This window comes from Neovison vison, chromosome 7 (genome assembly GCF_020171115.1).
Source record: "Neovison vison isolate M4711 chromosome 7, ASM_NN_V1, whole genome shotgun sequence".
In the NCBI taxonomy this organism is placed as follows: domain Eukaryota; kingdom Metazoa; phylum Chordata; class Mammalia; order Carnivora; family Mustelidae; genus Neogale; species Neogale vison.
Window position 1 is genome coordinate 151,091,223 of NC_058097.1, and position 12,397 is coordinate 151,103,619.

The 12,397-nt window shown below is 43.2% G+C and overlaps 1 protein-coding gene across 1 annotated transcript in view; it reads left to right on the forward strand.

Moving 5' to 3' along the window:
- The window catches only part of XNDC1N (XRCC1 N-terminal domain containing 1, N-terminal like), a 39,468-nt gene that overhangs the window by 5,833 nt on the left and 21,238 nt on the right, over nucleotides 1-12,397 (forward strand). The window contains 7 exon segments of the mRNA XM_044258615.1: nucleotides 1,638-1,779; nucleotides 2,584-2,739; nucleotides 3,637-3,815; nucleotides 7,726-7,808; nucleotides 8,051-8,220; nucleotides 10,217-10,289; nucleotides 12,041-12,168. Coding sequence (XP_044114550.1) covers nucleotides 1,638-1,779; nucleotides 2,584-2,739; nucleotides 3,637-3,815; nucleotides 7,726-7,808; nucleotides 8,051-8,220; nucleotides 10,217-10,289; nucleotides 12,041-12,168 — 931 coding nt within the window.

Consider the following 12,397-nt stretch of genomic DNA (forward strand, 5'->3'; position numbering starts at 1 on the left):
TGCTTCTCCCTCTGCCTGCTGCTCCCCCTGCTTATGCGTGCATGCTCTCTCTACCTTCTCTCTCTCTCACAAATAGATACATAAGTAAAACCTTAAAAAAAAAAATCTCAGCCTCCTCCCTAAAAGTTCACTTTCAGGAAATCCCAGTTATCCCAGTTAGATCTAGATGTCGGCGCCTGGGCTCAGAATTGATCCAAAGGGCTGATTCTTAGGGACTTGCCACCCTTTCATCTCCTGCCATTTCTATCCATTTATCCTTTCTTTCTTCCCATTCCTCCCCTTCTGTTTACCCTAGTCTTTCTCAGAAGGTACCTTGGCATTTTGGATGGATAAGTCAGCATCTGTACAGTGTCATTTGCCTGGTGGGCTATTTAGCATCCATGGGCTCCAGATCCTGATGACAATGATGCTTTCTGGTCATTATGACAGTCAAAAACATTCCCACTCATTTCAGAAGACCCTTAAGAGAGTCTTTGGAAGGGGCGCCTGGGTGGCTCAGTGGGTTAAAGCCTTTGCCTTTGGCTCCCGGGGTCTTGAGATGGAGCCCCACATGGGGCTCTCTGCTCAGCGAGGAGCCTGCTTCCTCCCCCCCTGCCCTGCTTGCCTCTCTGCCTACTTGTGATCTCTGTCAAGTAAATAAATAAAATCTTTTAAAAAAAAGTTACTCATATCCTTCTTACCTACATAGTCTTACCTACATAGTCAGCCTAAATGTTTTTCTTCATACACTGAGCCTTCTAAAATGCCAGAGGTCATTACTTACCACCTAATACTGAGGTTTTCAAACTGCACTCTACAGGCACCCACTTCTGGAAATTGAAAGCAGGGGTTCATATATGTCTCTAGGCCCCCAGCTTGTTTTTTAACCAGAGCTCTGTTTTTATTTGTTGAAAATACACACACACACACACACACACACACAAACACACACACACTTTAAGATTTCAGTTAAGAGGACAGATTTTATTGCTAAAACAAAATTGAAAACCATGAATATAGTCTCCCTCCCCTTTGCTTATAGATGAAGAAATTTAAATACAGAGAGAGAAAGTAGTTTGTTCAGGACGCTTCCACAAAAAAAAAAACTTTGGATTCGAACCGAGAATGTCTCTCTTGGTACTGCTGTTGTTGCCTTTGAACAAATCACTTGATTTCTAACCATCAGTTGTAAACTTAGAATAAAAATCCTTGCCTTACTTTTCTCATAGGGTTACTTTGAAGATAAATGATGTCTGTGAAAGCACCTTATAAATGAAAATAGTCTAGTGTGGTGGCTAAGGGCCCTGGATTCAAAGACCTAGGTGTTCCAAGTTTAGTCGGTTATTTAGCTCTTGTAACCTTGGGTAAGTTTCTGAACCTAGGCTTCAGTTTATTGATCATTTAACAAACTAAGAAGCAATAATGTTAGGTAAACTAAACAGTAAACTAAAGTGTTAGGGTGAAATGCGGTAGTTTGGTAGAAGGACAGTTGAAAGGTCTGTAAATCCTCTGGCACATGATAACTCCCATCTAGTATCTTTCTGTCATGTTAAAATGCCTGGAAAGGTTTGGGAATGTAGGGATCCCTCCTCTTGGGCATCCTCTTTAGCCTTTGGCTCAGTGAAGGTTCTGATGTTCTCCTTCTCTCTCTGACTTAGGATCCCAAGTATCCTGTGGAGAACTTGCTGAACCCAGATAGTCCGAGAGGACCTTGGCTCAGCAGTCCTCAGGACAAGAGTGGGCAACTGAAAGTAGAACTCCAGCTGGAGAGGGCAGTGCCCATTGGCTACATTGATGTGGGTAAGTGAGTTCTCAGAGCTCTGGAAACCTCTGCGAGACACACGGGAGTAACATTGCCCTCCAAATGCTCCACCAGAGTGTCCCAATTCGGTCTAGCTGAGCACCTTTCATGGAATAAGCCCTTCCTGGTGTGAAGTGAGATGTGGCCCTTGCTCTTGGAACAGGTGTATGGTGTTGGCAAATTCTGAGGGTTCTGTTCACATAGAATGAAATGGGGATAGCATTCCCTGATTTAGGCAACGTATCTGCCCTACTTTGATCTGAGCAGTCTGGGTGAAGCCTTAGGACGCTGACATAATTATAAGTGCCAACAAATACAACCTGTCTACACCTCTAAATATCATTGTCAAGAGCATGCTGGGGGATGAGCACTCCACACCAATCTGAGAAGGCTCCATAGGAATTTATACATTGAGAAGGTTGACCTTAGAGTTCTCTGGAGTAGAGAACTGACAAAGACCATTGGTCTCAGCTCTGTCAGGATAGAGAGATGTCAGGCTCCTTAGCAGAGGTTAGTAGAGACGGAGATTAGCATTGCCTGCCAGAGCCAGAGGACAAAGAAGCAGCAAGTCTACTGAGTCAGAGAAGGTTTCTGGCTGGGAGGACCACCGTGAACCTTCATCTCATCTTTCTGTGGACTGAGGTCTCATCCACTTCAGTTGCTGGCTCTGTGCTCCTTGACCTTTCTGGGCCTCCAACTAGCTCTAGAAGGGAAGAATGTTTTTTTCCCACCCAATTCCTTATGCAGTCAAGGGAACATCTTCCCATTACCTTTAAATTCTTCTCTTAACCTTTTGTCCCCAGGTAACTGTGGCTCTGCTTTCCTGCAAATTGATGTGGGCCGTTCTTCCTGGTCCCTGGATAGACCTTTTGTCACCCTGCTCCCTGCAACCATGCTAATGTCCTTAGCCGACTTAAAGCAGGGGAAAAACCGCTCAGGCGTCCGCATGTTTAAAGACGGTAAGGAGAGATGCTTAGGTGGCTCAGTTAGTTAAGCGTCTATCTGCAGCTCAGGTCATGATCCCTGCAGATAAGGATGGACCACTGAATAAGTGGTAGTGGAGAATAATGTTTATGTAAGTGATGGAAAGCTATCGGATGGATATAATGAGGCGGTGCCCAGTGTTTCCTGAGTTCCAGTCAGTGCAGATCTGTGTTCACTAGGCACTGCAGAAGAACATGAGACCTGATTCCTGGCCTCTGGGGATTTAGAGTCTAGTGAGGATTTGTCCACATTAACAACAGAGGTGTTTGTAATGTTGTGAGGGAAGACTGATATGGGAGGGGCACCTCAGGTGCGGGAGATGAGGTACTACCAGACAGCACTGGGAATTAAAGGCGAGAAAGGTTTGCGGTACTGGTATGTCATACTGGGAGTGAGTCTGGAGACCACAGAGTGCTGTGGAGGAGGCTGAAGTCTCATGGTCCAGGAAGGGTAGATCCAGCTCAGTCAACGCGCCAGGAAAGGGTCTGCTCAGACCCCGACTTTGCAGGTACCTCCTGTCAAAATGAGACATTGAGAGACCTCTCCTGGAGAGGTGCAGAATGAGGATGTGCTTGTACTGGGCACAGTGTGGAACCCTGACAGAGAAGGGCGAATATGGAAGGGTGAGGCACTGGGCACGAGCACACCTTGCCTGGCCTGCTTGGCACTGCCAGACACTGAGCACCGAGGCCGAACGGGCCAGTTACTCATGACCTCCATTCTTCCTTTTGTTGGAGTTTACCAACAAACTGGAGTTGTTGGAGTTTACGGTCTGTCTTTTCTTTCCTCTCCCCAGTATTGACCTTCTTGTCCTCTCTCCCCTCGGTACATGCATTTCCTGTCCCTTTCATTTTCTTTCTTTTTCCCTTGAGATGATTTCCTGGCGCCAGCCTCAGGTGAGTCATGGGATCGACTTCGCCTGACCTGCTCCCAACCCTTCACACGTCAGCAGTCTTTTGGCCTGGCCTTCCTCCGGGTGTGTTCCTCCCTGGACTCCTTAGATGACCCTGTGGGAGGTCCCTCGGCCCCTGAGAGCTCTAGGCTGAGCCAGGTATGTACAGTGATGGAACAAGGACTTCATATTTTTCCACTTTTTGTTTCCAGTTTCTGGTTAGAAAGCTGGTGCTTGATTGAGGGATAGACACTCACATGCTCAAATAAAAATATAAATGGGCTTGCTACCCTTTCTTACAGGTAAGAGTGAATGCCCGTCCTCCCCTTTGACCTGTGGGAGAGTCAAGGGAGCGAGGCTTCAGTACAGTGTCACAGCTATTGGACCACTTGTTCTTTAGCAAGAATGAAGTCTCTTTTTGGATTCAAACTTAATCTCATACTTTAGGTGTAGGCTTCTGTGGGCTATGGCTTTCACCAGACTTTTCCTTCTGGCAACTGCAAGTAAGTGAGTCCCAGGGCTCACTTACCATGTCTCTGTCGTTGTTGTTGCTTGACCCACCTGCCAGGGGAGCCAGTTAGAATCTCAGATACGTGCTCTGCGATTTCATCTGTTTTCCTGCCTTCTCTCCCTGTACAGCACACACATACTGGTGGATAAGATGGATAAGTATCTGGTCAGTGTACCTCCCCTCTTCTCAGCCAATTTTCTAGGTTTTTTTTTTCCTTCTAAACCCATTCAGACTCTTCCTGATTTCTTGTCCCTGGTGTCTTCATTTACCTTTCCAGTACCCTCCATCATAATTCCCTCCAAACAAGTACAAAGACAGAATCACACAAAGCTAGAGTCATAGAATTCTAGAGGTGAAAAAATACAGAGAGACCATTCCGTACTTCATTCTACATCTCAACTAGGGAAACTTCCATATTCAGATTCACACAGTGAATCAAAGCCAAGGAGGGATTAGAAATCAAGTCTCCTGTCCTGTACCATAGCACTTCCTGTGCACACACTGCATCTTTAGAAGCTCCAAACATCTGACATAGCCAAAAGTTCAGCCCCTGGAGTCAATGTTGAGGTTACTGAGAAAAACAAGAGACTGGACATTGGGAAGAGAAAACGAAGGAGGAGATGCTTTTGCCATACAGCCTCAGGGGAGACCCAAAGAACTGAGACAAAGTAAAGCGTGGTCTGAGATTTCCTCCTCCTTCCCTGGAAGGGTTAAAAATCTGCAGCAAGACCCGCTGAAGCATTTCCAGTACTCTGCTGATTCTGGCTCTGCTCTGCAGCGCCTGGGCCTGAGTGAGTGGAGATACAACCCTAGGGCCTGGCCTGTCTCCCATCAGACTCAAGCTCTGTGAGATTAGGAACCTGTTTTTCTTGTTCCACACTGATTCCTGGCAGCTGGCACAGAACGTAGAACAAAGTAGGCTTTTTGAATAACTCACCGTTCAGGGGCAAGTTGTAGATAGAAACGCCATAAAATTTACCATCCAAACTCAGAGTCCCTTGGAATGCAAAAAAAAAGAGTGCTGTGAATTTTATCAAGACAGCAGTATTGTCCCAAGCAAACCAGGACATGTGGTCTCCCTAATTATGGGCTATCGCAAAAAATCGTATCTCCCTAATATGGCCTTCTCAATTACTCTGCACCTTTAAGACCCTGCTGGGATTGAGGAGGGAGTCAGCAGCTCCAGAGCCATAATGTCAGAAAGGCATTGAACGTTTACAGCAGAAGCAAACATATTGCACACACCTCACATATATATGCACACATATTGTACGCAAACATACTGCACACACCTCTGAAACTACGGCGAAAGAGATCCCGAAACGTTTCTACAAGAGAGGGTTGGCACATGGAAACGTGAGTGGTAGCACTCAGTTTTGTTATCTAAGATTTCTAAAATTCTATAGGCTTTTTTCCTACTGTGTTGTAATAATGGTGTATGATATAATAGTGTATGACAGTGATAACAAAACATAAGGGCTTTTAGGTCTGTGAAATAGGGTCTTTTGTGGCTCTGGTTTTCCAGTTAGGAAACAGAAGCACAGAGAAACTTGAGGAGATGCCCCAGGTCACGTGGCTAAATAAGTCTTGGAGTGGATTTGAACCCACGCCACCTGACTCCACTTAACCTGTGCTCAGGAGCCCAATTCCTAATCTCACTTAGAGTTAAAGTTAAATAAGCCATCTCTCCACATCCATCTGGTTGTGCTTTCAAGTAGCATTCACTGTAAAATTTATGAGACAAGGTAAAGAAAAAATAAAAACCCTGGAAAATTATTTCAAAATTACTGCTAGGTCCAAAATGAGACTGTAATGGCACTTATAAAATATTAAACAGCAAATGTGATTACTTAAATAAATAAAATAAGCTGTGAATGTGAATAAAAATACTACTTGGGAGGGAGACAAACCATAAGTGACTCTTAATCTCACAAAACAAACTGAGTGTTGCTGGGGGGAGGGGGTTTGGGAGAGGGGGGCGAGGTTATGGACATTGGGGAGGGTATGTGCTATGGTGAGTGCTGTGAAGTGTGTAAACCTGGCAATTCACAGACCTGTACCCCTGGGGATAAAAATACATTATATGTTTATAAAAAATAAAATTAAAATTAAAAAATCTAAAAAAAAAATACTACTTCTTGTACTTGCAGAATGAGGCCAAGGTCATGCATTATAAGAAAGATGTTTACTTTTTTTTTTTTTTTTAATTAATTTGACAGAGAGAAATCACAAGTAGATGGAGAGGCAGCCAGAGAGAGAGAGAGATAGGGAAGCAGGCTCCCTGCTGAGCAGAGAGCCCGATGAGGGACTCGATCCCAGGACCCTGAGATCATGACCTGAGCCGAAGGCAGTGGCTTAACCCACTGAGCCACCCAGGCGCCCCGAAAGATGTTTACTTTTAAAAGAATCTGTGATAGGGGCACCTGGGTGGCTCAGTCAGTTAAGTGTTGGACTCTTGATTTCAGCTCAGGTCTGGATCTCAAGGTCATGGAGATAATATAGGAATTAGGAATATAGGAATTAAACCCACATTGGGCTCCATGCTAGGCAGGGAGCCTCGTTAAAAACTAATTAACTAATTAATTTTAAAAGATTAAAAAGAATCTGTGATAGAAGTATCTGAGCTGCAAGTTAAAGACAAAAATCTTTAGTTCTTTTAAATTCAAGGGAAAAAGGAAATTTGGAAAAAAAAAGGAAACAGGTACAGATGAATTGGCAGAGATAAATTGAATATTGACAAGATAGAAACTGTGGCACATACCACATAAGTCAAATCTATGTAGAAATGATCTGTTGTGTGATTATCACATGTAGACATTTTATAAAATGCCTGTGATAGTTACATATAGTGGCTAGTCCTAGTGTCTAGGCTAATACTTGTATCTATGTACACATACACACATACACATATCTTTCTATCAGTGGCTAGAAATGGTAGCCAAATTGGTAGGTTTGTAGTTGCAGGTGAACAAAAAAGTTCACAAAAGAAATCATACTGGAAATTGAACAATATTACTACATAATATTCAGAAAAGAAAAATGATAAGAATGTCCCCAAATAGTTCAAAAGAGAACTTTCAATATAGACAAACATAGGGGTATACTTAGTTTCTCTCACATAGGTGTATGGAGATAAGTGGTTTGAGTTTTGTACCTACAGGAATCAACTTTACATACACACAGATTGAAGCTGCATATATATAATATATTTTATATTATAATATATTATTTATATTTTGAAAGCATATATATGTATGTTTTCAAAAGTTTGCACATGATTATCAGTCCCATGGCCCCATTTTTCCCGACAGCATATATTTGATCTTTCAAGATTATGACTAAATCCTTAGCATTGGGGAACTAAGTATACAAAGTTACTGAATCTCATATCTTGCAGCTGGGAGAGAGTGCGCTCACAAGGAAACCTACCACATAAAGTTATGCGGAATATACATACTTGTTAAGCTGAAGCACTCAGGTTTGGAACTATCCCTGGTACTAGGTGGCAGTGCCCCCTGGTGGTGAATGTCTGTAGTTCATTCTCCATTTTCTTCTCAGGGCTCTGATGCTCAGGAGTCTAGTCCCAGCCCCTGGCTGGCTAATCCTTCCATTCGGAGGACATTCTTCCCAGATCCCCAAACGTACGTAGCTACCAGAATGGAGGTCTCTTGTCCACTTCTCAGTTCTTTCTCCTGAAAAAAAAGAAAAGCTACCAAGTCACTCACAGGCACTCACTTCCTCCTTTCTCCCCACTTGATCACATCCTCTAGACCTAACCCTATCTGTATATCAAACTGGCTTTCTTGGTTACATATAGTGGCTTGGGGGAGCAGAATGGGGTCTCTGTTCCTAATGAAACCGAGTGATGTCTGTGACCCTGCAGGAGCACCAAGGAAATTTCAGAGCTTAAGAATATCCTAAAGCAGCTGCAGCCAGGGGCTTTGGGCCGTTCAGCCCGAATGGTGCTTTCAGCTGCCCGGAGGTTCCCCCCAAGCATGGCAAGCAGGAGAACCAGCCCCTCAGAACCAGGTCCTAGTCAGCCAGCCAGCACAGGTGAGTCCCACCACCTGCCTTTGGGTCCTCACTCTCTCTAGTACCATCCTTTCTCCCAGAATCCATCGCTGCTATACAAGGATCCCTTACCAGTGGGACTTCACGTGGGAGAACAGACAGTTGTCAGTGTGTTGTTACCAGAAGAGAAATCAAATATTGTATAGTATTGGCCTCGAAATCAGGAATCCTTATTTCTTTGGGCCTCAATTCCCTCATCTTCAAAGTGAAGGAATTAAACCACATAGTATATTGGCCTCTTGAAGTATTAATGTTTTGTGATCACTTTGGTAGGATGGTTAGGTCAGGGTGGTGATGTATGGAGCTTAATGGGGGAAATAAAGTAAGGGAATAGCACTGTTTTATCACAAAGGAAAAAAGGATTAAATACGTCAGAGCTCCTACTTTGCACCAGACATTGCTAAGGCACTTTTACTAACTTAACTATTACTTAACTATTTAATGTTCATAACAAACTTATGAAGTAGATACTGTTACAGTTACACTCATTTTATAGAAGAATCTGAGGTTCAGAAGGTTTCAATATTCTGAATCACACAGCTAATAAGTGGCAAATCCAGGATTTGAACCCCACGGTTCTTGGTTTTATCTGGTCTAGACAACAAAAGAGATAACACGTAGAGTTCTCATTGAAAACCTTTGGTTTCACTCATTGTTTCATTGAGAAAATTTTTTTAAAGGAATCAATTTATCTGTCATTTTAAAGAACTGAATAAATTACTGAAATAATAAGTATGTTGTCTCATTGCAGAAATAGGGTACATTGGTCACCTATCGTTGCATAAACAAATTTCCCCACAACTTGGTAGCTTACAACAATATTTATGATTTCGCAGTTTCTCATAGTTAAGAATCTGGACCTGGCTTACCAGCATCCTCTGGGTCCAGATCTGACCCAAAGCTACAGTCACGGCAAGGCTCCACTGGAAATGATCTGCTCCCTAGCTCAGTAGGTGCTTAGTAGGAACCAGTTCCTCATGGGCTGTTGGACTGAGGCTTCCCTCACTTTCTTCACCAGCCTCTCCCTGGAGCATCTTATAGTGAAGCTGGCTTCATCAGAGTACGTAAACTAGAGAGCAAGAGAGAGAGTGCTAGCAAGAAGTCAGTCAGTCTGGGTCGCCTGGCTGTCTTGGTCAGAATAGCATAAGACTCTTAATCTTAGGGTTTGAGTTCGAGCCTCATGTTGGGCATAGAGATTACTAAAAAATAAATAAGCTTTAAAAAAAAAAAGTAAAAAGAAAGAAGTCAGTCTTTTAGAACCTGATTACAGAAGTGGCAGCCCATCACTTTTGCTGTATTCTGTTCATTCAAAGCAAGTTGTTAGATTCTGCCTAAATTCAGTGGGAGTCATTTCAGAAGCTGTCTACACATGAGGAAGGAGGTAGTTTAGTATTTTAAGAGACAGAAAATGGGAACTAACCTTTTGGGGTCACCCAGTCAGGGCACTGGAGCTATGAAAGCGCCTTTCATATTAAATCCTATATAAAGTGTTTTGGAAGTTCGGAATGGCTAGACAAATGGTTGTTGCTGGGGTTTTTTGCCACTCATTTGATAGATACTTATTGAACATCTCTATGTGCAAGGCTCCATGTTAGGTGTCAGGGATGCCACAGTAAATAAAATAGCAGTGCTCTTACCCTAACTGAGAGACTTCTCCATGCCATACAAGTAAGTCTAAAACTCCAGACTGTGATAAATATTTCAAAGGCAGAGCATGGGACGCCTGGATGGCTCAGTTGGTTCCACATCTGACTTCAGCTCAGGTCATGATCCCAGGGTCCTGGGATCGAGCCCCATGTTGGGCTCCCTGCTCAGTGGGGAACCTGCTTCCCCCCTCTCCTCTGCCCCTTTCCTCCTTCTCATGCTCTCTATCCTTCCCTCAAATAAATAAATAAAGTCTTAAAAAAACAAGAAGGAACATCATATATTTTTTTTATTTTTGTTAATATGCTAGATTTAATGTGTACTTCTAACACAGAGCTCAGACCAGAGGAGCAGAACTCAGAGAATCATGTGGGCAGGACAAAGAGACGGAAAGTACAAGCCTGCAGGTGAGTAGGTCAGCCTGAAAGACCAGATCACCTCCCCAAACCTTATTGCCCTTCTACACCTGTCACTCTTCCCCCACTGTGTCTTAGTTGGGTCAGAGCACCCTTGTGTCTGTATGTTGATCTCAGGGCCTGGACCTAAAGGGTAAATAGAGAAAAGATATCCTTGTCCGCTTGTTGCCAGTTAAATAAGGAGGGAGCTCTTTGGTGAATTAGAATCTGAATATAAGTACATTGTATCTCATGGACTTCATTAAACTTGAAATCTTTTTCTGTTTCAAAGAACACTGTCAAGAAAATAAAAAGAACCCACATAATATGTGAGAAAATATTTGCATATCATATGTAATAATGGACTTGTTTCTAGACTACGTAGAGAATGCTTACAACTCAACAATAAAAAGAAAACCTAAATTTTAATGAACAAAAGATCTGAATAGACTTTTCTCCAGAGAAGATATAGGAATGGCCAATAAGCACATGAAAAGAAGCTTAATATCATTAGCCATCGGAGAAAAGCACATCAAAACCACAGTGATCACACCCAGTACGATAGCTGTAATGAAAAAGAGAATAGCAGGGGCACCTGGCTGGCTCAGTCAGTAGAGCATGCAACTCTTGATCTCTGGGTCATGAGTTCAAGCCCCATGTGGGTTGTAGATCTTACTTTAAAAATTTAAATTAAAAAAAAAAGACAATAACAAATGTTGGCAAAGATATGGAGAAATTGGAACTCTCATACACTGCTGGTGAAAATGTAAAATATTACAATCACCCTGATAAACAGTCCGGCAGTTCATCAAAAAGCTAAACATAGTGTTACCGTATGACGCAATAATTCCATTCCTAGGAATAGACCCCAAAAACTGATAACAGGGGTGCCTGGGTGGCTCAGTCGGTTCAGCATCTGCCTTTGGCTCAGGTCCTGATCTTAGGGTCCTGGGATTGAGCCTTGAGTCAGGCTCCCTGCTCAGCGGGGAGCCTTGCTTTGCCCTCTCCCTCTGCCTTTCCCCTCCCCCACTTGTACTTCTCTCTCTCTGTCTCAAATAAATAAATAAAATCTTAAAAAAAAAAAAAGAACTGATAATAGGGGTTCACACAAAAACATATAGACAAAGGCTCATAGCAGCATTATTCATGATTGCTGAAAGTCTAAACAGTTTAAGTGTCCATCAGCTGATGATCAGATAAACAAGATGTGGTTTATTCCTACCATAGAATATTGCTCACCCATGAAAAAAGAATGAAGTACTGATGCAAGCTTCAATATGGATGCACCTTGAAACAAGCTAAGTGACAACAGTCAGTCCATAGAGGCAGAAAGTAGATGAGTGGTTTCGAGGATCTGAGGCGGAAGAGAGGTGGGGGTAGTGACTACTAATGGTTTTAGGTTTTCCTTTTGGGGTGATAAAAGTGTTCTGGAATTAGATAGTCACGGTAGTTACACAACCTTGTGAATATCCTAAACCTGTTGAATATTATACTTTAATAAGATGAATTTTATTGGGTATGCATTATATCTCAATAAAAGAATAATTTTAAAAACCTGAAAGCAATAATAGAACTTCTGTTCTCAGATGTTCAGGGTTAAATGACTTCCCTGAGGTTGGATACATCAAGTGGGAAAACCAGGACTCCAGCCAGGGCTTCTGGCTCCACATCAAGGAGTCCACACTCTTCCAACCAAACTCAAGGCTCCTTCAGCCCTTGTAGCCTCTTACTAATAGCTGGTCTTTAACTGTTCTTTCTCACAGGCCTTTATCCAGCTCGAACTCACGGCCCAAGCAGCGGGGGATGGCAAAAGCAGGGCAGAGAGAATACCACCGACGCCAGGCCCAAAGCAGTGGGATCCAGGATACTGCCCTGTGCCCCATTTGTGCAGGTGAGCTGCTGGGGCCCAGGGCTTATTGTGGGACTACTACTTGCAGGAGGACTAAGAGACCTGAGAACGCTGCCAGGGAACATTTGAACTTGGACCCCAGTCTTCTCCACAGTTACATACAAGTCGGTTTGGAGTAAATGCTTATATTATGCTGGCTGAGCTGAGGAAGGGACACAGGCCCTGTCCCCAGGGGAGACACGAAACAAAGCAATAGGAAATACTGTCAGAA